Source organism: Uranotaenia lowii, chromosome 1 (assembly GCF_029784155.1).
Source record: "Uranotaenia lowii strain MFRU-FL chromosome 1, ASM2978415v1, whole genome shotgun sequence".
Taxonomy (NCBI): domain Eukaryota; kingdom Metazoa; phylum Arthropoda; class Insecta; order Diptera; family Culicidae; genus Uranotaenia; species Uranotaenia lowii.
The window spans coordinates 26,371,375-26,397,435 of record NC_073691.1 but is presented as its reverse complement, the minus strand read 5'-3'; the positions used below and the strand labels follow the sequence as shown (position 1 = coordinate 26,397,435).

Sequence of the window (26,061 nt, the reverse complement as noted above, 5' to 3'; positions counted from 1 at the left end):
AAAAATGACACAAAAATGACACAAAAATGACACAAAAATGACACAAAAATGACACAAAAATGACACAAAAATGACACAAAAATGACACAAAAATGACACGAAAATTACACAAAACTAACACAAAAATGACAAAATAATGATAGAAAAATGAAACAGAAATTGAAACAAAAATAACATAAAAGTGACACCAAAATGACATTAAATTTACTTCAAATGATACCGAAATGTTACAAAAATAGTGAAAATATGGTACAAAAAAAGTTAAAGAATGATACAAAATCGACGCAAAAATGACACGAAGTTGACACAAAATTGATTCAAAATGGCACAATAATGACACAAAAATGGCACAAAAATGGCACAAAAATGGCACAAAAATGACACAAAAAAGACACAAAAATGATACAAAAATAATACAAAAATGGCACAAATATGAAACAAACCTGGCGCAAAAATAACACCAAAAATAGTAAAAAAATAGCGCGAAAATGACACAAAAATGATACAAAAATAACACGAAGATGACAGAAAACTTACCGAAAATGGTAGCAAAATGATATAAAAATGACACAAAAATGCCAAAAAAAAATGACACAAAAATTACACAAAATCGACACAAAAATTACAAAAATGAAACTCAAAAATGGCATAAATATGGCCCAAAATGACATAAAATTGACTTTTGAATGTAACAATAATGATTCGAACATTGCCCAAAAGTTTAAATCGTGTTAAAAAAAACATTAAAATTTGAAAATTTGAAGTTTGTTTTGAGGATGTGGGTAATTTCGGATTGAGGAATTGAATTTTTTACGAAATCTTAAAATCGATTTTATTTCCCTCAAGTCAAAAACACACTTCAATCTTCCATCACCAAACTGTACGAAAACTAATCGAAGTTACTGAACAGGAATCACTTGAACTTTTAGCACTTAATTAACACCGAACCCGCGTCACAGTCAATTATAGTTCAATACTTGCGGTTGGTGCCAGAAGTTTTTTTTTCTGGATCAAGTTCCCCTTCCCTGGGATCTCGATTCACTTCTCGGAATCCGGAACTGAATAAGTGAAACCCGAGAACACTCAACGACGAGACTAGCAGTTTCCACCAACCTTTTCCTCATCATTAATGCTAGTAGCAGTTGAAGAAGTACCTTCGCAGAATCCTTCAACGATTGGATCCAATTTTAGCCTTTTATCACCGCCGTCGTCGCCCCGATTCCTCCAATAGTTGATCCACTTTTCCTCTTCCGATTCAGGGTTGAAGTTTCGGTTCAAGTTTTCCACCATCGTTGGCGAATTTCCACCACAAGCATCACTCGACTGCTGCCGGGTATCGATTTTTGACCCTTGCCCATCGGAATCTTCGCCAGGGTCTTCCCCTTCCTCCGATTCGGAAGAAGAAGACGACGAGGAGCAACAGGAGGACAGTTTCCGAGAAGTCCGGTCATCAGCTTCAGTCTTTTTTCGTGAACGGGGGCCAAGAATCTCGTTATTATAGTTGCTCCGATGCTGGGGGTCAACTTGCGACGGATTTCGGTAATCTGGGGAAGGTTTTGGGGCCAGTTTCGGTGGATGATGACTGCTGGTTGGAGATTTACGACCTGCAAACAGTTTTAGTCGAAATTAAAGCAGCGATTCTCGAGAAGTTATTTCATTAAGCTATTGTTGGAATTTGTTTCTCTATCCTGGAGCACTTTGGAGAAGGTTGAGAAATCGGTAAGTAAAACGAAAAACGCTGTAAATTGTTATCAGAATTTTGGCTTATAGCTAAAGTCAATGTTTTGGCATTGAACTGTGTTGTAATAAATCAAAATGATAAAATATATATTCAAATCATCTCCTTTTTAAGAAACCATGTATTTTCGTTGGTTAAAACAATTGCATAGATAAAAGACGTCATATCGAAAAAGTTTGCATCGGAAATAACAGATATTTTCAACTTGAAATGTTCCACGAGTGTTGGTTATTCAATTCGGAAGCATGGGCTTGTTTAAGCTGATTTTGTGTTCTTCTTTTCAATGTTTACTCAAAAATATTTCCAATTTTCAATTATTCTTACCACTCGTCTCATCCTCGTTTCGACTGGTGAAAAATCTCCCAAAGCTCACAATCAGCTCATCGACCAGCCGACTATTCGATACGGATCCGGTTCCTGGCTTCTGTTCCGAAATCGGTTCCCCATGAGCAGCTCCCTTAACGCCACCGAACAGCTGCTCCTTCGTCGTCGGTGGATCCTGCACCAGATACTTGTTCTTCTTCACCTCCACATCCAGGAAGGTCTTAAATTCCCGCCGGAAGTAATCGTTAATGAGCCGCCATATTCCGGTACTGTAGCCCAGAATCACGGCTATGAAGAAGAAACTTCTAAACGCTAGAAGAAGCATGTCTTTATTTTTTTTTTAAATCACTACACTTGATTGGATTAAGTTTGTTCAGAGTTTTTTCTTCTTGGTTTTCCGGGAAGGAACACTCACAAAAACACTCAAAATTCATCCTCCTGCTCATCGCCGCCGTAGATCCAGGACCGGATAATTTCGAAGGATTGTTTCATCTGGGGCCAGCCCATCGTGAAAAACACCACCAAAGTATTGGCAATCACAAACAGTTTCATCATTTCCACCGCTGGAGCAGGGAAACCAGTCGAAGAATCCGGAGAAAAAAGGCACAAAATATTAGACAGGAGATTCGATTACCTAGCGCAGATGTTTGGAAGATTCCAGTTTTATCTAGGGTGACCAGACTTTAACATAAAACATGAAAAATTGACCGAAATTGTCAAAATTGTCTAAAATGTCAAAATTGTAGAAATTGTCAAAATTGTCAAAATTGTCATAAAGTCAAAATTGTCTAAATGGTCCAAATTATTGTTGAAACTCACTACCGGTGATGTTTACTCCACGGCGATTAATGTCGACTGACAAACTGCGTTGCAAATGTAAACAATAACAAAGAGGCGAAAGTGAGAGAGAGCGTCAATTCGCTATAGAGTTGTTTTTGACATTTCTTACGCACACTTGCTGAGCGTGTACAGATGAGACGGGACAATTAACCTCAAAAGCTCTCGGTACAAAAAACGGGCAGCCGGCCGACGCACATGGTCCTTTTCGAGGTTAATTGTCCCAAAACTGAAAAGTGTTGGTGAAACAACCAGCATAATATCACGAACACTACCAGCGGCAAATAGGACTATTGTTCTAAAAATCGACGTAGAGTGAATTTGTAGTGTTCTCTGGAATAGATGCCAGGGGAACAGTAAGGAAATCATAAGAAAAGTTTTGCCAATATAACGGGTGGATAATCCGACATATCCATCACTACTGTAACCTTACTGGATTATAAGACTTGACGGGAATAAAGATGATTATGTTATCAGTTTCCGATACAAAATAGTATTACATCTTTTTTAATATCACAAAAGGTTATGGACCCAGTGGTTAACTGGCTGTAGTTCTGTATTTACGGTTATCTGGGTTGCGATGTCGAACCCGAAGTGTGAAGGGTGTATCGCAGTAGGCGGAGCTGGTGGTCAATCAGCTGTCGGTTGACCAACCTTCGGAGGCCAGCAGCTTCCTCAGGCCGCTGCTGGTTTGGCGCTGCCGCACACGGCGTTCGGGTTCACGAAGGAACTGCTGTTCGACGGTAGAGCGGAGATATTCGGAGCCTGGAAGATGCGCCTCAAGAGACGTTTGGCCAGGCTGAAGCTCTCCCACACCCTGGTTCGGATTCCGATGGAGGAGATGGACTAGCTGACGTTGGAAGATGCCGAGGAAGAAGCCTCCAGAGCTGTTAGGTTCCAGAGGCGGATGGAACAGGAGGTCCATCCATTCATCAACAACGATGTCTTGAATAAAATTGTCGGGGTCAATTTTGTCAAGGACGCCTTGGACATTCCCTGCGACTCCTACCTGGTTAAGGGTTCGAGCGCGATCATCGCAATGCGAGGGCGATTGAACAATCTCGCTATGAAGAGGTTCGACTCACTGCCGTCTGTTTTTTATGAGTACGACCTCATCATACGGGAGATGGACCGGATGGGAGCAAACCTGAGCAGAGGCGAGAAAGTCCACTTGATGCTGCTAGCAATACCGCCAGGCTACAGCAACATCCAGGGTGCGCTGGCTGTTCTGCCGCTAGAGGAGCTCAACTCAAGGTCAATAGTCGATATCAAGCGGTTGTTCCTTGATTCTGAGCTCCTCCAAAACATCAGCACTTCCTAAACCAACATCATGCTTTGCGGACCGCGCCAGAGAAAGGTGCTTCGGGTGCGGCGAGAAGGGTCACTTCAAGTCGCGCTATCCCAAGCTGAAAGCGGCCAAGAAGAACGGAAGTTGGCCCGTGTGAAGTGCAAGCAGTCAGAAGAGGCGTGCGTCCGGGCGGTTAGCACTTTTGGTCCCTAAGTGCAGATGCCGAACGCGAAGCAGCGGCTAGAACGGTACGGCGCGTCGTCACCATTCCTGGCGAGGCAGCTAGTGCAGGTCGCAAGCAGGTAGGAGTTACGATCGCAGGCGTGGCGGCCCCGCATTCGAGGCTAACGAGTTCTTAAGTTGGCTCCTCCGCAGGTTGACGGAACCCGGAAGAAGGCCGTCGGTCAGGCAAAGGTTGTCACCAAGGCCTCTACGAAAGGCGAGAGGTGTGTTCGCTTCGTGGTGGATTCCGGAGCGACTCATCACATGGTCTTTTTTTTTTAGTTGGTAACCACAGGTGGTAAATCTCGGTTTACGGATTGTATTCCAAGGCACGGCGAGCCACCGCGTCCCCCCAGTTTGCTACTCTGGGTCCATGGGTACAATGGGAAGACTCATGATATACTCCGTGTATACCCCCTACTCCCTAAACTCCACCTGGGGCCGCAGACCTGGTTCCCACCTCGAACTGTTTAGTACACTATACTTCAATAGTGGGAGGTCTATTCGCGCTAATGCGCTCCAAGGCAATACTCATTGACGAGACCACTTTCACCTCAACCTCTCATCCTTACGACTCGACGCCTGAACTCTCCTCTAACGACTTGAGAACCGACATCTCCTCGCAATGACTCGAGGTTCCCACACAAACCTCTCCTCTTCGCGACTCGAGGCTTGATCTCTCCTCTAACGACTTGAGATCCGACCCCTCCTCGCATCGACTCGAGATTTACCTCTCCTCTGCACGATTCAAGGCCCGATCTCTCCTCTAACGACTTGAAATCTGACATCTCTTCGTAATGACTCGAGGTGACCACTTGCACCCCTCCTCTTGTTGGTAAGGGGCCTGATCCCTCCTCTTACGACTCGAGACCCGACCCCTTATCATAAAGACTCGGGGTTGACCACACAAACCTCTCCGCCTGGAGGTTTGAGACCTGACCTCTCCTCTAACGACTCGAAGCCCGACCTCTTATCTTCAGGGTTCGAAGTTTGCAACCTTGCCCGTCGTGTGCCAGATCGAGAGCAGCTTATCCTAGACTCGCGCCTGTCACGGCACACGCGCGGGACTTAACGCAACGACTCGGATGATTCCCGACGAAGACGTCATCCTACTCCGACTCGAATGGCTCACCCGGCGTCGAGAGCCACTCTACCCGTGGGTATTCTCCGAACGTGGAATAACCCTTTCCCAACGATTTCCACTGCGAAGAAGGTCAAGTCTTATCCCCGCAGCTTCTGTCGTTGAGAACCGCTCTACTCGGATACTCCCCGAAGGTGGAGCATCCTACGCACGAACGCGGCGCACCCACGGCATCCGCTACGCAGAAGGTATTGTCTTATCTTTGTAACTTCAAACCGCGGGGTCGGACGCAGTCTACTCGACAGCCCCCCGTCGATGGGGTCAGTCTACTCCGACCGTTGTCCGGTCTTCTTTATCCCCCTTGGTTGGCAACCCTAGGATTTTTGGCCCGCGGATTTTTCCTGCCCGTTGTGTGCCAGATCGAGAGCAGCTTATCCTAGACTCGCGCCTGTCACGGCACACATTCGGGACTTGGAACGCTACGACTCGGATGTTTCCCGACGGTGACGACATCCTACACCGACTCGAGAGGCTCGCCCGGCGTCGAGAGCCTCTCTACCCGTGGGTATCCCCCGACAGTGGTTAACCCTCTTCCCTCGAGATCCGCTACGAGGAAGGTATAGTCTTATCCCCGCAGTTTCCCTCTTAGGAAGCGACACTACTCGGATACCCCCCGACAATGGGGTATCCTACACACGTTCGCGGCGCACCCCTGACCTCCGCTACGCAGAAGATGTTGCCTTATCTTTGTAGCTTCGATCAGGGGATCGGACGCACACTAATCAGATGCTCCCCGCCGATGGAGTCATCCTATCATCACATGGTCTGTGACGAGAAATTAGTGGAGGACATCTTGAAGCTGGCCAAACCGATCGAGCTGTCCTCAGCCAAAACTGGTGAGTCAATAAGGGCTAATAAGAAAGGCAATGTACCCCTTAAGACCATGGTTAATCTATATATATAAAAATGAATTTCTGTCTGTCTGTCTGTCTGTCTGTCTGTCTGTCTGTCTGTCAGTCTGTCTGTCTGTCTGTTCCCTATAGACTCGGAAACTACTGAACCGATTTGCGTGAAACTTGGTAGATGGGGGTATTGGAGGCAGGGGAAGGTTCCTATTATAGTTTGAGACCCCTCCCTTTCTCATGAAGGGGGGGAGGGGCCTCCCAAGCAAAAGTCAATTTTTCGCATAAATCGAGAACCAATCAAGTAAATGGTATCAAATTTGGCATGGGGTGGTATTTGGGCACAAGGAATATTTCTATGAATATTAGGTACCCCTCCCTCCTCTCAATGGGGTGATAGGAAGGGGGGAGGGGGGCTACCTTACAATTTATCATACAACTCGAAAACTAATCAAGATATTGGAACCAAATTTGGCATGGGAAGGTATTTGGATACGAAAAATAATTCAATGGTTATTCGGGACCCCTCCCTCTTTCCAGAAGAAAGGGGGGGGCCTTTTTCATAATTTTTTACATAACTCAAAAACTAATAAAGCAAATGGAACCAAATTTAGCATGGAAGGGTATTTGGATACGAAAAATATTTCTATGATTATTTGAGACCCCTCCCTCTATCCGTAGGGAGATATTAACGGGGGAGGGGCCTCTTTTATAATTTTTTACATAACTCAAAAACTAATTAAGCTAATGGAACCAAATTTGGCATGGGCGGATATTTGGGAACGTGACATGTTCTAATGATTGTCTGAGACCCCTTCCTTCTTCCAGCGGGGAGTAAGGAAAAAGGAAGGGGAGTTTCATACAATTTTTACTACATAACTCGAGAACTACAACCGCAAATGGAACCAAATTTGGCGTGGAACGATATTTGAGTACATGAAATGCTTCTATGAATATTTGGTATCCCTCACTCCTTCAAAGAAGTGGATGAAAAGGAGGGGAGAGGTCTTCCTTTCAATTTTCAGTATAATTGGAGAGCTGATCGAGAAAATTGAACCATATTTGGCATGTGAGGGTATTTGGAGACGAAAAATGTTTTTATAATAAATCGAAGCCCCACCTTTTCTCAGCGGAAAGATATAAAGGGGGAAAAAGGGGCTTCCATACAATTTTTTTTTTCATAACTTGAGAATAAATCGTGCAAATGATACCAAATTTGGCATCATAAAGTATTTGAATACGAAAAATATGTTTAGGAATATTAAGTTTTCACCCTTCCATTCAATGGGGAGAACGGAAGGGGGGATGGTACTTCCTTTCAAGTTTATGCATAATCCAATAAATTACAACGCAAATGAAACCAAATTTGGCATGGGATGGTATTTTAATACTAGATTTTTTTTTATGTTGAAACGATTCCTTTCTTGCAGTAGGAGGATAGAATTGAGAATATAGGAAGGGAAGAGGAATGCATTTAATTTTTTTTTAAATCCGAAAAATGGACAAAACTTGACATAAAAATTCATTTTGGTATGATTCTATGATTATCTGATCAGTGAGTAGGTACATAGGAGGAGGGAGGTGAGCCCAATACAATTTTGTTAGCATAAGTTCTCAATTTATGCTAACGAAGCCAATCAATGGAAACAAATATGGCATGGAAAGGTACTTGGTTACGAGATATGTTTCTACGATTGTTATAGACTCTTACGCTTCACAGTGTTGAGAGGGGAAGAAAGTAGAAGGCTCCATATAAATTTTGTTGTAAAGCTCAAAAACTTATCAACCAATGGAACTATATATGATATAAGAGGATTTTGGGGAACAAAAAAATGGGTATGATTATTAAAGATCCCGTCCTCCATTCACCAGGGGGTGAAAGGGAGGACAGGGGGGCTCTCTTATCAGTTTTTAGAACATATCAAGCAAAAACAACCAGATTTCATAAGTTAGATTGTTTGCGTAATATTAATTTGAGACCCTCCTTTTTCAGGGCGAAGCTTGAAGAAACAGATTAAAATTATCATATTTTTAACACAGATGCACAGATCAAGATTCAGAAAATTTGTTTAAGTCATCTTTGTATTGCAATTCGAAACTCCAGCTGTAGTTCTCATTTTAAAGCGGTTGCTTATTAATTTTGTTGTTATTTGATTTAAAATAATGCCAACAAAACAATAAAACTTTAAAAAGTTTCTGAAAATAACATTTGTTTTTGAAAGGTGTAGCAAAGCACACCGGGTCAGCTAGTGGTAAAATAAAGAAGATTTAGCTGGAAAACAGTCAAGCAAAAAGTTCAAGAGTCTGCAAATACCAAGGTCAAGTAGGCCACTTGAATTAGTGCACTCTGACGTTTGCGGATACATGGAAGAAACCATGTTTGATGGTCGTCGATATTTCGTGACATTCACGGATGACTACTCACATTTTACTGTAATCTACCTAATGGAACGCAAGAGCGAGGTTTTTGAGAAGTTTAAGGAGTTTGAAGCGATGGCAACGCCGCATTTTAATCAAAAATTGGCTAAACTTAGATGCGATAATGGTCGTGAGTACGTTGGAGGAGATTTTCTAAAATTTTGCAAGGCAAAAAGGCAAAATTGGTGTAAACAGAAACGTATACTCCTCAGCAGAATGGCATGAGCGAAAGAATCAACAGAACGTTGATGGAGAAAGTACTAGCAATACTCTACGAATGCGATCTTCCGAACTCGTTATGGGGAGAAACTGTGTTCTGCGCAGCTTATCTCACAAAACGATCGCCCACACGAGCTCTTGTGGATAACAAGACGCCATTCGAAATGTGGTATAGCAAGAAGCTTGACTTGAGCAATCTACGCATTTTTGGCTGCAATGCATATGCTCTAGTACCTAAAGAGAAGAGGCAGAAATTGGATCCAAAGAAGAAGAAACTAATCTTTGCGGGTTAAGCAAACAACGGCTACAGGTTATACAACAAGTCCTCACGTACACCGTAACGTAGTCTTTGATGCGCAAGAATTGCTAGATCGTCGAAATTGATCTACAATTTCGCAACCAGCAAGCCAAAATACGCTAGCAATAGAATCCGAACCTCCAGCAAAAAGTTCAGGAGCGTCTGAGAACTTCGTGGGTAACGAGAATGTTGAAGATGATCCCGAAGTCATCGTGGTTGACGATGAAGATTCAATTGAAGAACATCACGTGGGTAACGTTGATGAGTCTGATTATGATAGCGCACAAGATCTTGACAGTCGCACTGACGGCGAAGGGGAGGTTGGGTCACAACAGATTCCCGTTTGTAGTTCGCTGATCAGACATAGTACGCGTGATAGAAGGGCGCCAGAATTTTACACTGCCAAGATAGCAACAGACAATAGCGATGTTCCAAAAACTGTCGACCATTCGCAGACGAGGGACGACTGGCCAAAGTGGAAAAATTCCATCAGCGATGAATTGAGAGCCCTAAACGAAAATAAGACCTAGAATACGGTCGAGCGCTAACCCGAAGAACGAAAATCGATCTCATCAAAATGGGTATTTTCGATTACTTAAAGAAGATGGAAGATACAAAGCAAGATTAGTATCGATAGGTTGCTCACAGCGTTCTGGTTATGACTACGATGAAACGTTTGAGTCCGTTGTCAAAGTGGAGAGCGTACGTACAATATTGTCCTTAGCTTACCAGTCTGGTTCAACCATTCACCAGATGGACATAAAAACAGCCTTTCTCAATCGTCAATTTGAGGAAGAGATAAATATGAGACTTCCGAACGACGAAATGGGCAACTCACAACTCATCAGACTGCAGACAAGCCTGTTTGGCTTGAAATAACCAAGCAAGTCATGGAATCAACGATTCGACGAAATTGTAAAGAAACTCGGTTTCATTCCGCTGAAAAGTGACTGTTGCGTTTATCAATCTCAGGCTAGAGAGTGTAACCTAGTTCACTAGGTTGACGATATTCTTATAGTTTGCAAAGAGATGGCTGACCTGGTCTGGATTAAGACCGACCTTGGAAGGTTATTCCAAATGAAAGATTTTAAGAATTTAAATTAAAATTTCTTAGGAATGGATTTTTCAAGAGATTATCAAAAACAAACCATTGAAATGTCTCAGGTGGGTTACACCGAGAAAATACTTAAACGTTTTGGCATGTTTGATAGTAATCCCATAGGTACACCAATGGATCCGAATGTGCAGAGGACGAAGACGAAGGATGGTGAAACAACCAATTATCCTTTCAATGAACTGCTAGGATGTTTGCAAGTTACAAGCGACGCTTCTCGATGCGCATTGGGCGGGACTAAAGCGGATTCTACGATATCTGCGTGGTAGACGGAGAAAAAGCTGGTCTACACTAAGGTGTAGAGAACCCTGTTTTACTGGGATATGCCAATGCCGACTTCGCAAACGATGTCGATGACAGAAAGTCTATTTCTGGTCATGCTTTCAAGGTCTTTGGTAATCTAGTTTCGAGGTCAACGAAACGTCAACAGAATGTCAACAGAATAAACTTCCTTGGCGAGCCAGATGTGGTTAACACCGACTCTTTTCTAATTATGGAAGACAACATCCCTTGTAGACAATTCACAGAAGAACCAAGGAGTCATCAACGGATGAAGCATTTGGATCTGATAAAAAAGCTTCGGAAGGTCCACATCAAACACAGTTTGGAGGACCAACAGGCCGATGCATTCACCAAGTGGATTTCCAAGGCACAGCATCGCAAGCTGTTCGAGTTACTGAACGTGCAAATTGAGGGAAGGTGTTGAAACTCCCTCGCCACGACCCGACGATTTTTACTCCGCAGCGATTAATGTAGACTGACGAACCACGTGGCAAATGTAAACAATAACAGAGAGGCGAAAGTGAGAGAGAACGTCAATTCGCTATTGTTCTTAGAATCGACGAAGAATGAATTTGTAGTGTTCACTGGAATAGATTCCAGGGGAACAGTAAGGAAATCATAAGAAAAGTGTTGCCAATACAACGGATGGATAATCCGACATATCAATCACTACTGTAATCTTACTTGATTAAAAGACTTGACTGTCTGTCAAAATTGTCAAAATTGTCCAAATTTTCAAAATGGTCATAATTGTCAAAATTGTCAAAATTGTCAAAATTGTCAAAATTGTCAAAATTGTCAAAATTGTCAAAATTGTCAAAATTGTCTAAATTGTCAAAATTTTCAAAATTGTCAAAATTGTCAAAACTGTCAAAATTGTCAAAACTGTCAAAATTGACAAAGTTGACGAAATTGACAAAATTGTCAAAATTGTCAAAACTGTCAAAATTGTCACAATTGTCACAATTGTCAAAATTTTCAAAATTGTCAAAACTGTCAAAATTATCAAAATTGTCAAAATTGTCAAAATTGTCAAAATTTTCAAAATTGTCAAAATTGTCAAAATTGTCAAAATTGTCAAAATTGTCAAAATTGTCAAAATTGTCAAAATTGTCAAAATTGTCAAAATTTTCAAATTGTCAAAATTGTCAAAATTGTCAAATTGTCAAAATTGTCAAAATTTTCAAAATTGTCAAAATTGTCAAAATTGTCAAAATTGTCAAAATTGTCAAAATTGTCAAAATTGTCAAAATTGTCAAAATTGTCAAAATTGTCAAAATTGTCAAAATTGTCAAAATTGTCAAAATTGTCAAAATTGTCAAAATTGTCAAAATTGTCAAAATTGTCAAAATTGTCAAAATTGTCAAAATTGTCAAAATTGTCAAAATTGTAAAAATTGTCAAAATTGTCAAAATTGTCAAAATTGTCAAAATTGTCAAAATTGTCAAAATTGTCAAAATTGTCAAAATTGTCAAAATTGTCAAAATTGTCAAAATTGTCAAAATTGTCAAAATTGTCAAAATTGTCAAAATTGTCAAAATTGTCAAAATTGACAAAATTGACAAAATTGTCAAAATTGACAAAATTGTCAAAATTGTCAAAATTGTCAAAATTGTCAAAATTGTCAAAATTGTCAAAATTGTCAAAATTGTCAAAATTGTCAAAATTTTCAAAATTGTCAAAATTGTCAAAATTGTCAAAATTGTCAAAATTGTCAAAGTTGTCAAAATTGTCAAAATTGTCAAAATTGTCAAAATTGTCAAAATTGTCAAAATTGTCAAAATTAACAAAATTGACAAAATTGTCAAAATTTTCTAAATTTTCAAAATTGTCAAAATTGTCAAAATTGTCAGAATTGTCAAAATTGTCAAAATTGTCAAAATTGTCAAAATTGTCAAAATTGTCAAAATTGGCAAAATTGTCAAAATTGTCAAAATTGTCAAAATTGTCAAAGTTGCAAAATTGTCAAAATTGTCATTATTGATATACATAAATATGAATTTTCTTTTAAAATATTGGTTCAAACTAATCAAAATTTCACTCTGGTCACCCTAAGAATCTGGTCAGGCCTCACGTACGTACCTTGCTCGGATCGAATGTACTGGCCAAAGCCGGAATTGAATCCCTCGTCCAGAGATTGCAGTTTTTCTTGTTGCTCCTTTTGCTGTTGCTGTCCATTCGATGAGCCATGATTTTTGGCGCCTTTCCTCCCGGTTGGATCGTGATGCCGGCTGTTGCTGTTGCCAGTTTTGGATCCCATCGGTTCCCCGGAACCACCCGGAGATTTCCTATTATTGGCACCGGAAGGCATAATAAGGCATCGGAGTGTGTTTTCGTTTGCTTTACCGGAAATTTGGCAGAGGGAGTAAAAAAAGGGACTCTGTAAGAATTTGTTTACCGGACACTTAGGCTAGTGTGATTGGTTGCTTTATTTTGTTGGAAAACATCCTGAACATTTTGAGGGAATAATTTGAAGCAAGACTTTAAGAATCTGAAATTTCTAATTTAGACTTTCTCGGTAAAGCAACTTCCATGGAAAGTTTCCAAAAAAAAACTGGTCGGCAAGTCTAATCCTGATCAAGCATTTGAACAAGTAAACGAAAAATTTTCAATCATCCTAAGTGTCCTGCTAAATTTCGGAAAGCCTACTGAAAAAAGTTATCCGTATGATGTGGGTGGATGCTGGAAAGTTGGACCGAATGGGTTAAAGCTCTCGCCCACTTTCAAGGTAACTTTCGTTTCTAGATTAAGATTATCTCAGTTCAAATTTGAATGAAGTTTCTTCACTGTCCCAAGTTTAATGTCTTTGAACCCAGACATTTAGATTAAAATCAATTTCTCCCAAATTCCATTTCGATTCGATAGCACCCCAATACTCAGAAATAGCAAATGAAAGTTTTTTTTTTCAATATTCCATGTTTTGGTTTTATTTTGGTTCTGATTTTATCAAGAATTTAGAAATTATTTTGATTGATTTCACAAAAATTCTAAAATTTGTTCGTGTTTAAGCAGCAGCGGAAAAAATTTAAATGATTCAATAAATAAGAAAAACGACAAAATAGGTTTGGAATAGAAATAATTTGTCCACCAGAAAACAAATGGTTATATTAAAAATAAAAGAATTTCTCATGACCATATTGAAACAGTTATAAAACTGGCTGCATATAAAATGCCATAATAAAACTTTCTGATGCTAGTTGGCTTAAGCTGTGTTACTGGGGAGGTCTTTATACTTCCTGGGAAAAATGTTTTTTTCTCCAACTAACCCTTTTTTGTGTGAAATATGTTAGTTTTCAGAAAAGTTCAATGTCTTATTTTTGATTTCTGATACCCTGATCGCAGCTCCATCTCCCCAAAATAAACCACTTAAAATTGTTGCAACCCCTTGCAACCTTAGACAGGAGTGATATCGAATATTTTCCGCCAAATAATCAACGTCAAACAGCTGCTGCAACAGCTACACAAGAAATCACTCCAAGCACCATTCACCGAAAAAAAAACTTAAAAAGAATCGGTGCGTTACTTTTATAGAGCTGGAGCTAGCCGAGTGATTGCTTTCACGCTCGAATTATTTTCGATTGTACTGCCAAACGAGGGGACCTTCATAAACTCTGGCCCGCCGCCGTCAAAAATAAAACGGAACCTGGGTCCAACCGGTGCTTTTAAGTAGGTTGAAGTGAAGAGAGAAAAAAAAAACAGTAACGACCATCGAATTCCATGTTTTTTTTTGAGCCCCCTATCGTTCACCTCTTTCTGTCAAAAGTGTTTTTTCCTCTTGTAGAAAAAAAAATTAACGCCCACACCCACCTACGATTGACCAAAAAACCGCAATCGAATGGGGTGAGGTGGTGCTTTATCCGAAAATTCCATCTTAATTCAGCAGCTCAGGTAGTGCTTAATGCGCTGCTGCTCTAGAAACCTTGATTTATTTTCCAATCGATTTTGCTAGCTTCTCTTGTCTTTTTCGGGGGGCGTTTTCTTGTGCCATCAACTTCGAGTGAAGTAAGTCTGAAAATTCCGTTCAAAAATTCGATTTTGAACAGCCAAGTTCAAGGGTGCAACTGCAATCGTTATTTAATTATAGAATTTTCTATTTTGGAATCAATCATCGTCCAAACAATAGCTTAACAGTCAACGACAATTGCAAACTGTCAGCGCTAAAATAATAAAATCGAGGTCGGGGGAAATGCAATCCTTGGTCACTCACTTGGCGAGCTTTCATTAACAGCAAAGCTCTCGGCGAAGTTTCCCTGATTTCATGGGAAGGATTGCACTTTTCCAGCAATGTTCCAACAATCTCGGACTCCCATCACACTGTATGGAAGTGCTCCTGGTCCTGAATGAAGTTGACACCTTGGCGGGATTTTGTGAAATGGCCTGGCTGACTACCGACCGGCTGAAGTTGAACATTTTCCCCTTCTTCAGACATTTTCGATTCCTGACCTCCGGCCAGGGGGAAAAAAGCTTGGGGGTGTCAGTTGGATGTAAATTAGTTTTTGCATCCTACTCCTTTTACTTTCCTGAAGCTAGTTGCTGCATCATGCTGTCGGTAACGAGAAATAAAAGTTTCGTCTGGGATAAAGTTGTTACATTGAAGGATGGCTCTAGCTCTTCCTACTATTTTTTTCTCGTTTTTACCTCATTAACTGATTGAATATTCAACATGTTTACCTGTGGCCAAAAGGCTGAGGGTAACTTTTGGGAAAGCTAAATTCATTGTGCTACTTCAAATTGGAGTTCATCTGTGAATTTTAAATTTTTCAAGCAGTCTTACCTCCCAGCTTACATGAAATCGTAATAGAAGTGATAATCCAAATCGGCTTTTAGGACATTTTCAAGAACTATCATGAACACGTTTGTATTGAGTGATTTCCTATCATTCATTTTCGGGAAGCTTTGCCCAAAACACGTTGAATCGGATAGCAGTTTAGTCCATTTGTAAATATGTCTCCAAAAAGTTGAGACTATACTTATTCGACATTTACGATTTGAGCTATCCAAAAGTGAAATGATTTACGATAAATGGACGGTCCTTCAATTGAACACTCTATCCGGTTTTTCATTTTCTACTGATTCGTAGAAAGAAAATCGCACCTATAGAGCTATAGTGTGGATCATATCAACTGATGATTTAGCATCGTGGTAAGATATCGGACAGTGAACTCGGAGGACTGGAGTTCAAACATCGGCCGAGGACATTATTTTTTGTTTTACTCAAATTATTTAAAATTATTTTGTTGTTTTTTTGTGGGGAAATCAAATTGTTTGGATCTTGTCATTGTAGATATATTACCCGCAGTTTTGTAGCTATTTTTGTAAGTTCAATACAATTTTTTTTATCTGCTGTAAATTATTAAATGATTATGTTCTTTCTGCTATATACATTCTTAAATGTTAGCAGGGCTAAGGGAAAGACTGGTAAGATGAACTGGACATCCTAAGGTAAAATCGCATTAGAAAATCAGGTATAGCTTTTTTCATTGAAGTTTAGAAACTTCAGAAACTTTTCTGAACATATCCTAGGCGGACAAATCCGGGCTTTATATAAAGAAACCTGACAGAATCTGGACATTTGATTTCAAAATACAATAAAAGTGCTCGGGAGTTTCTTAAAAAAAAAATCAAGAAAAAAAACTTTTTTCCCTTAAAACTTATCCGCAGATTTGAAATCATATTGAAGGCCTCCATAAAACTTTTCATAATTATTTTATAAAACTTTCTCTGAAAATCTTGTTTTGGACGCATAAATAAAAAAAATTAACAAACAATTTTTTTTTCTACCCAATTTTTCAAATAAAATTAAGAGATCCGGGAATAATCCGGGCTATTTTCAATTAAATACGGGCTACCGGGTAAGACCGGACTTTACCCAAATTTTGTATTGAATATCCGGACAATTTGGCAAGCTGAGAGGCAGTGGAATTAGTAAATTTTCTTTTAAAAGGAATGTTTTAATAGCGATCTTGAACATGCTTTCAAATAACACCAAGGCCGGATTAAAGGGGGGGGGGGCAAAAGGGGCAATTGCCCCGGCCCCCCCGGCTCAGGGGGGCTTCCCGAAGGGAAAAAAGGTTTAACATTACCTTAATCATACTACTTCAATTTATACAAATCTATGAAAAGAACGGAAACTAGAAAATCGGAATGAAAACTTGAAATACAACAACTAAAGGGGCCTCCGTGAAATAATATCTAGAATAGTTTTCTCAAGTTAAGGGGGCCCCATAGAGTAAAAAGTGAAAGGCATTTTGCAGGCTGAGAATGTCAAAATCTCGGTATTGAATTTCAAAATTTTCAACCCAAAATCTGAAAAAATAAGGTAAACCGAATTCTTAAAAAAAACTCGACATAAAATTAAGAAGAATATGAGGCAAAACACCTCATATTTTGTCATTTAAATATCATTCTGAACAAAACAGGTAAAATAAAGAAAAACATCTCCACATTTTCATTACATACAAACGTCTTCCACAATGATAATGTTTATTATTACGTTAACTTTCCAAGTAATGGTTACTGCACTAAAATTGCAGCTCAATTCGCCAAAACTGGCTCACAGTGCTAATAGAGAACAGATAAGTTTTATAATAAACATTTCAGAATTTTAGCCAGGAAGTATCCGGATTAAGACAGGCTATTATTATAACTTTTCACTTTTCAATAATTATTATTGATATTTCCGTTAGTTTATAAATTCCTCAAACTTTTCCCTGCCTATTTTTGAAAATAAAATCTTAAAAAAAAACTGTAGTTGCATAAATTAAACCAATCGACAATACAAAGTTTTTTTCAATGAATTTCCATTCCAATTTCTGTTTAAGACTTAAAATTCGTATTGAAACATTTTCAATTGATTTTACAAAAATTTTATCATCTACTGAAGAAAATATCCTGAATTGCTATTATCATTGAGTAATTTTCTCAGCATGGATATTTCTATGTTTAAAATCTAAACTTTTTACAGATTCAATACATTGAGATTTTCAAGTCTTGTGTTCAATTACTGAAGTTTAGTTTTAATTTTTTTCTGAGTTTTGAGAACTCAGCATCTTTGTTCAAGGTGCTAAACTCATTTGGATTCCTTGTCTGACTTTTTTCAATGATAACTCATTCTGTGTTTAAAACATTTAATCTAATTCTATTTTTTTTCAATTGATCATTTTTGCATCTATACCCCTTGGGCTTTGAGGTCATCGAATGAAACTTTTGACCCATTAATAATAACAGTTTGCTAACAATTTTTTTTATCTAAATAAAAATAATTTTCATAAACACCTCATGAAATGGTTTTTTTTTTTTTTGTGTTTCAATGATATAAAATTGGAATTCATATTTGGTGCAATTCCTGCTTTGGTTCTGATTGTAACTTTGAATTTATTTTTTTATTCAATTACATTCAAATTTTGTTCATCAAAACTTGATTTAGATTTGAGACACTGAATTATGGTTCTGAAATTAATCTGATTTTAAGTTTTGAATCTTTATACTCTTATATCTGTGTCTCTATGGAATTTGATTTAAATTATTTTGTTTTTTTTTTTCTTGATTTTGTATTGTATGTTTCAAATCTTCATCTTAATATTTCTCGATGATGCACAAACTGGACGATCTATGGTGATATGAAAATCTTTTAAAATAGCTATGCGGTCAGTTTAATAAATTAGATAATTTTAGTTGGTGATAAGGGTACTAAAATATGAGAAATAAATTTTGCATTTTGCAGCTGAAATCAGAGCTTTCATTTCTGAGAAATTTATAAACTCTTCCGCAATGTTTACACGTGATTAATTACTAATTTTTATTTGAAGATACCAGAAACTATCTTATAAGCAGACAACATGGTTATTTGAAGAACTCATCTCCAGTTCTTTAACATGTTTAAAATGTTTTTTTTTTCTCTGGGATAGCATTTGAAAAAAAAATCGAATCATAGGGGCCCCCCGAAAAAAATTGCCCCTGGCCCCCCGATGGCTTTATCCGGCCCTGAATAACACTTTACAGAAATAGTTGGGTAAAACGGAGACTGCTCAGAAAACGGAGACATTACCGGAAAAACTTCTTTACAAGTTAATATATTTGTAAATCAGGCCTTTTCCAATGATTTCAAACCAAAATTGGACCATCTGGTCTAGTATCGAAACATTGTGGTTTTTTAATTCCGTATTTTATTGGCGCTCTCTCCGGCAGGTATCAACTTTTATCAGTTTTTATGGCTGATCAGTGCTTTTCGATCGACAGCTGCTTTGCCAAGGTCTTTGAAAGGCATATTAAGGATCAAATCAATGAAAATTTTGAAATTCTTGACGAAATTTATGTGTATGTTCGCCGGATTTAGCCTTCGTTGAGCTTGCGTCAATTTTTTTTGGAAGAATTTTTCTTCTTATATTATTCTTATATATTGCTACACCTTGAAAATAAAATAATATTTTAAAAATTATTAAATTTTTTATTGTTTTTTGGCATTATTTTTAATCAATTTGTAACATAATTCGAAAGCAAACGCTGGAATATGAGAACTGCAGCTGGGGTTTCGAATTGCAATACAAAGATGCATTAAACTATCTGTAACTTGATCTGTATTTTGATCTTTAAATTTGTGTTAAAAACCTGATAATTTTTATCTGTTTCTTTGTGCTTCGCCCTGAAAAAGGAGGGATTCAAATCAATCGTACGCAAACAATCTAACTTGTAAAATATGGTTACTTTTGCTTTTAATGTTCTGGATTTATGCTAACAAAACTGATAGAGAGCCTTCCCTGTCCTTACAGTCACCTCCTGTTGAATGGAGGTTTGTTGTCTTGAATAATCATGCCCATTTTTTTCGTACCCAAAATTCCTCTTATATCAAATATAGTTCCATTGGTTAATAAGCTATAAAGCTAAGCTTGCAAGAATTTTTTCAGCACGTATCCGGACCGGGCAAACCAGGCAATTTTCATATAAAAACCTGGCAAAATCAGGGCATTCGATTTCAAATTCAAATTGACCATAAATCCGGGCAATATACCTACGGGCAAATCTTGTCAAAACTCAAAAATTCCTCAACAAAAATCAAGAAAAAAAATGCAAAAAAAATTTTTTTCATCAAAACTCATAGAAAGATTTGGAACCGCATTTTAGGCTTCCAAAAAACTCTTCATGATTATTTTTATAAAACTTGCTCAACATATTTCGTTTTGGAGGTCTTTGTAGTGTTTTTTTTTTGTTTAATTTGGAAAATTATAAAAAATCCGGGCAAAACCCGATCATTTTTCAATGAAATCCTGGCAACCGGACCAGGCCGGACTGTTCTCAAATTAAGTATAAAATATCCGGGCAAACCCGGATTAAACCGGGCAATCTGGCAACCTTATTTAAGCTTTACAACAATATTTATATGGGAGCTCCTCCTCTCTCTACACTGTAAAGCGTAAGAGTCTATAACAATCGTTGAAAGATATCTCGTAACCAAATACCTTTCCATGCCATATTTGATTCCATTTGTTGGCTTCGTGGGCATAAATTGAATACTTATGCTAACAAAATTGTAATGGGGCCACCTTCCTCCTCCTATGCACCTACTCACTGGAAGCAGGAATGTGCGTCAAATAATCATTGAATTATACCAAAATGATTTTCCACATTAAGTTTCGTCTTTCTTGAGTTATGAATACCATCCTTCCTTCTGCTCTCCCCATTGCATGGAGGGGTGAGCACTTAATATTCATAGAAGTATTTTTCGCACTCGAATACTTTTTGATGCCAAATTTGGTTTCATTTGCTCGATTAATTCTCGAGTTATGGAATAATTTTGTATGGAAGCCCCCTATATCCCCCCTTAATATCTTTCCGCTGAAAAAAGATTGGGAATCAATTTATCATAGAAACATTTCTTGTATCTAAATACTCTCACATGTCAAATATGGAACCATTTGCTCGATCAGCCCTCCAGAAGGAGACCCATCCTCCTCCTCCCCAAATAATCATGGAAGCATTTCTCGTACCATTATATACATATATCGTTATATCGTTCGGCTTGTGATATAGCTCAGTTGGCAAGTCTTTTGTCTCCTGAGCTGGTGTCCGCGAGTTCGAGCCCAAGAGTAAACATCGAACACAGTTGTACCGGATAGTTTTTCAATAACGATCCGCCAACCGCAATGTTAATAAAGTCGCGAATGCCATAAAGATGGTAAAACGACTATAATCGAAACAAAAAAAAAGTTATATCGTTCAATGCCGAATTTGGTTCCATTTGCTGTTGAAGTTCTCGAGTTATTCAGTAAAAATTGTATGAAACTCCCCTCCCTTTTACTTTTCATCCCGCTGGAAAAAGAAGGAGTCTCAAACAATCATTAGACCATGTCTCAATCCCAAATACCCTTCCATGCCAAATTTGGTTCCATTTGCTCAATAATGTTTGAGTTATGTGAAAATTATAAAAGAAGCCTTCCTCTCCCTTTATATCTTTCTACTGAAAAGAGGGAGGGGTCTCAAATAACCATAGAAATATTTTTCATATTAGAATACCATTCCATGCCAAATTTGGTTCCATTTGTTTGGCATTTGAGTGAGGCTCCTTCGCCCTTAATATCTCCCTACTGGAAAGAGGGAGAGGTCCCAAATAATCATAGAAATATTTTTCGAATCCAAATACCCTCCCATGCCTAATTTGGTGTCAATTGTTTTATTACTTTTTGAGTTATGTAAAAAATGATAAAAGAGGCCCCGTCTCCCTTTAACTCTCCCTACTGGAAAGAGGGAGGGGTCTAAAATAGTCCTAGAATTTTTTTGTATCCAAATACCCTTCCATGTCACGTTTGGTACCATTTGCTTGATCGGTTCTCCATTTACACAAACAGTTGGGGCCGTTCAAATATTACGTTGCGCAATTTTGGAGCATTTTAAACACCCACCACCCCAACCCCCCCACGTAACACATTCGTCTCCAAATTTCCAAGCAAAATCCACAAAGCGTAACAAACTGCTATATCCCCTCTCCCCCCTTAAAGCGTTACTTAATATTTGAATGGCCCTTAGTCTTTTGCTTGGGAGACCCCCTCCCCCCTTGCTGTTAGGGGGCGGGATCTCAAATCGTAATAGGAACCTTCCCCGGCCTCCAATATCCCCACCTGCCAAGTTTCACGTAAATCGGATCAGTAGTTTCCAAGTTTTTAGGGAACAGACAGACAGACATACAGACAGACAGAATTCCATTTTTATTTATAGGTATAGATAAAAGGTATATCTGCAGCAAATTGTTAAATTTGTTTTTTTAATTTATTTGTTGAAAATTAATTATGTTTCTGATTATCACTGTTTCCTGATCGATTTTTTAAGCATAGTTTTATTTAAAAAAACTATGTCAAGTCAATACTAGAGAGAATAATCTCATATTTCGATTATTCCATGAGCACAATTGAAAAACCAAATGAAGATAAACATTTATACTTAAACAGAATATTATGAATATGCAAAAATTAAAAAATCTTAAGAAGAATGCAAATAATAAAAAGATCTCAAGGAAAAGATCGAAAATTCAAAAAAAAACTGACGATCGCAATGGAAAACCATCCCGTTTAAATGGTCAGCCTCACAGTAAAATATCAGTTGAGAAAGCAAAAGTCAAAACATACAATTAAAATTCATTATGAGGAATTTACTTATGATTTTTACTTATACTTAATATTACTAAATTATTGTTTGGCTTGAAATATTATAAAGAAAGTGGCTTCAGCATTTAAATTTTTTTCCTAGGAATAACAAATGCCGAAAACGAATCAAAAATAAGTTTTGATAAAAATTAAAAACTTGAAATAAAATCATACAATAGCTTCAAAAACCCTTGACAAAATGCAAAATCTGAAGAAGAATCCCAATAAAAATATTTAAAAAAAATGAAAATTACAAATTTTATGTTAAGTTTTTTATTCCGCAAAATCAACATTGGAATAAAGAACACGAATTCAAAATAAGAACTCAAAATCAGAAATCAGTTGAGGTTTGAAAAAGGAGATAAAGTTGAAACAGAGTAAAAAAATACAGAGTTTCAAATTAAAATCCAGAGCACATAATTTGGATAAAATTTTATGAATATTCTTAATCAGACTATAATTAAAAACGAAAAACAGCTCTAACTCAGTTTCAAAAACTAATGGATAACTTGTAAAGAGAAAATTTTGTTCTTATTCCTTTATTGAAATGTCTCAAATCTTAAGTAAAATAAAGAGCAAAGAAATTGCTCTTAACAAAAATTTTTTTATATATTTATTATTTGCAAACTGATTTTAAACTCTCTATAGTGCTTTTTATTTGAATTTAATAGGAAAATTGTACAAATTATGGAAATGCTAGAATATTATTTGATGTTAAAGCCGTTGAGACAAAGCAATTCTAAATCTGTGAAATAAAACGCTTTTCTCACGGAAGTCAAAAATATATTCTTTGCATCAAGCTTATTCGTTATTTTAGAATAAATGATTTTTCAAAGTAGCTCAGTCGAAAGTTTGAAGGTTTGAAACGCTACTTAAGTTTTGGTATTCAGCTTGGCATCTCAAATTTTCATAAGCCATGGAAACATATTAGTAAAAAAATCATAAGTAAAGCGTACTGTCAGGAAAATATAACTCAAGTGTATTAGCTTATTATCCTTATCCTTAATGTAAGGTTTTGAATTTTATCAATTAAGAAGTTTAAAAATGTGTATATGCTTCAAAATAAACGAATCATCTTAATCCAATGAAAAGTTTAGAAAATTGCAGGTTTTGCTAGCTAGAGCTTTCAAGAAATTCATGAAATGTTTTTGTCATTTATAAAATCATCAAATTCATTGGCTACGCAAAAATTTTTGTGCGATTCTTTTTTCCAACCCACATTTATTCAACAAACATTTAAATAAGCAGTCAAAAACACAGAATATCAATTCTAGAGTACAAGTTTGATTTGTGGTTTGTTCACTTGTAATGTACTGTAAGAATCAAGGAATGTTTAAAACACAAATGTTCTCATTTACCTTTGATGATTTTTGACTAACAATTTTGATTTCTCATACAAAATTCCATACAAAATTAAAACTCATTGCGCTAATTCAGGAAACAAATTTTGTCAAAACCCAGAAATAACTCACCAAAAATCAAGATAAAAGAATCGAAAAGATAAATGCAAAAACACATTATAAATCGTATTTTGATATTAGAAAAATCCTTTCATGATTTTTTTTTGGAAAATCTGCTTAAAATTTTTTGTTTTGGTAGCTATATAAAAAAAATTACAACACAAACATTTTTTTTTTTGTTTAATTCGCGAAAAATGTGAAAAAATCCAGCCAAATCCGGGCAAAATTCGGGCATTTTTCAATGAAATCCGGACAACCGGGCCTGGCCGGACTGTACTAAAATTTTTTATCCAATATCCGGGCAAACCCGGATAAAACCGGGCAATCTGGCAACCTTAGTTTAAGCTTAACTATAATAAGAAATATCGATAAATAAATAGAGATAATAGTTATCGACGAAAACAAGTCTCAAAAAAAGGTCGCAAAATTTCATACAATTTTCAGACTCGTTGCGCAATCTCTCTCTGCTGTCCAATCTGGCCCAAATTTTGCATGACACCTTTTGGTAGGCAAACGATAAAATTTATCCACCAACGCCGATAATTTTCATTTACAAATTCAAGTATTGAGTCTATTGCTAAAAAAACATCAACATAAAATGAAGTGCATCAGCAAAATTTTCGATAATTTTTTTTTTTTTAATTCTGTCCAACTACACTCAATCAATTTGATTCATTTCACCAAAACTCCGATGAAAATGAGAAGTCAATTTTCCTCTAGAATCATCTTTAATCAGATGTGTTTCCGTCATTATTTGATTTTGATTACATATTAATGTATTTCCTTACATGGCGACCGTCAAAAATCCAGCAATGAGTTTCCTCGAAGCACAACATAGTTTGTGATATCCAATAGTTAAGCTGAAGTATGTGCGTTTTTATACTCAAATACTCACAAAATTTGAAAAAAAAACCCTAATGTACAATCCGTTCAATTCAAACTTTTTGACAAATTTGTCGTGCCGGCATCAAGGTTGCTAAGAAAAATCTGTTTTTTTTTACCAAAAAAAATCTTGAATTCTGTGATTTGAACCTGAAAATCTATCACGGTTTTTTGTGACGCCTTTTCTATGAAGTTCATTGGGAAATTATGTCAAACATCAACTTATTGGAAATTTCTTCAGTTTTAATTGAAAAATAAATATAAATTACCTGGTTTTAATATTTTCATGAATTGAAGTCAGTAATAAAAAATCGAAAACGACAAAAAAAAAAAAAAAATTATGGAAATCTGAACAAAATGTAGAAAGTCTGTGAGTTCTGGGAAAGTTTAAATAATTCTCTGATCTGTGACACAGATTCTGTGACGAAATTTTGATCAACATTCGGTCATAATTCAGATATTCCTGTGATTTCGGCAACCTTGATCGGCACTAGTGTGCCAATGGATGTATGAAGAATTTCAAATTCGAATGTTGTAAATCGGCCATATACATTTCTTAGATCGCCAAAATTACTGTACTGCGAAAAATTTCAGCTCAATCGGACTTGATCAAGGGTGCCTCTATGCGATCCAAGTTTCGGTTTATTTATCCTCCAAAATCACCCAAGGGGGGACAAGCAAAGATGTTAAAATAGAAACTTTCAATTTTTCATGCCAAATGACTTAAAACCGAATAAAACGTCAAAATCTGGTGTTAACTCGAAAAAATGGCCAACCAAAATCGACTTTCTGGGGCTAAGCCATTCTTTGGAAAACTCCAGAAATCTCAGGAAATCGATTTTAGGTCAAAAAGTTTTTTTGAGAAAACACCTGATCCCGACGTTTTATGCATTTCTAAGTCATTTGGCACCAAAATTCAAATGAAGATTTTTCCAATTTCCTTTAGTTCTCTGTTTGGTGATTTTTGAGGATAAAAATATCGAAACTTCGAGGCACACTAAATCAAGTCCTATTGAGCCGATATTTTGCACAATTCAATTTAATTTGCAAATTGTGTATGGTTGGGTTTCGAAATTCGACATGCCTTTTATTCCGCCATCCTGATCAGCGCTTATAAATACCAAAATATGACATCCAAATAATAAGCTTTCCTTATAATTTTTGCTCCATCTTTTTCCAAGCGCTTGAGAAAAACCTACTAGAACACACCTATTTAATTCTTCATGCACTTTCGTGTTTTTCACTCAAACTTTCCACAGATATTTAGACCGGGACAAATGAAATAACTACGTAACAAAGTACTCGCCAAATGTCGAATCCGAACTGAAAGTTCCTTCCGATGAAAAGAATTGGTTCAGGTCCT

General features: G+C 37.3%; 3 protein-coding genes across 4 annotated transcripts in view; 1 reads left to right on the top strand and 2 right to left on the bottom strand.

The window, feature by feature from the left end:
• LOC129748529 (uncharacterized) overlaps positions 1–26,061 on the top strand; it is a 443,948-nt gene that overhangs the window by 103,087 nt on the left and 314,800 nt on the right. The window lies entirely within an intron of this gene.
• On the bottom strand, positions 807–2,425 carry LOC129748596 (uncharacterized). The gene is made up of 2 exons (XM_055743258.1): positions 2,063–2,425; positions 807–1,604 (listed from the first exon to the last, which is right to left on the bottom strand). Exons 1-2 carry the CDS (start codon positions 2,385–2,387, stop codon positions 1,096–1,098), a joined length of 834 nt encoding a protein of 277 aa, XP_055599233.1. The 5' UTR covers positions 2,388–2,425; the 3' UTR covers positions 807–1,095.
• On the bottom strand, positions 2,459–26,061 carry LOC129748605 (uncharacterized). 2 transcript variants are annotated; one of them, XM_055743276.1, is made up of 3 exons: positions 25,783–25,904; positions 12,806–13,063; positions 2,459–2,625 (listed from the first exon to the last, which is right to left on the bottom strand). In XM_055743276.1, the coding sequence occupies exons 2-3, from the start codon at positions 13,032–13,034 to the stop codon at positions 2,486–2,488; spliced, it is 369 nt and encodes a 122-aa protein (XP_055599251.1). In that variant the 5' UTR covers positions 13,035–13,063; positions 25,783–25,904; the 3' UTR covers positions 2,459–2,485. The 2 variants fall into 2 exon arrangements, with proteins under 2 accessions (XP_055599251.1, XP_055599243.1); XM_055743268.1 differs by lacking the exon at positions 25,783–25,904 and adding an exon at positions 25,908–26,061 and having other exon boundaries at positions 2,460–2,625.

What these genes read in the sequence shown, in the direction of transcription:
- LOC129748596 (XM_055743258.1), bottom strand. Translation starts at nt 2,387, where the DNA reads ATGCTTCTTCTAGCGTTTAGAAGTTTCTTCTTCATAGCCGTGATTCTG. An exon ending in AAACGAGGATGAGACGAGTG is followed by an intron (nt 1,605 to 2,062) that starts GTAAGAATAATT and finishes AACTGTTTGCAG; the next exon opens with GTCGTAAATCTCCAACCAGC.
- LOC129748605 (XM_055743268.1), bottom strand. Translation starts at nt 13,034, where the DNA reads ATGCCTTCCGGTGCCAATAATAGGAAATCTCCGGGTGGTTCCGGGGAA. An exon ending in GTACATTCGATCCGAGCAAG is followed by an intron (nt 2,626 to 12,805) that starts GTACGTACGTGA and finishes TCCCTGCTCCAG; the next exon opens with CGGTGGAAATGATGAAACTG.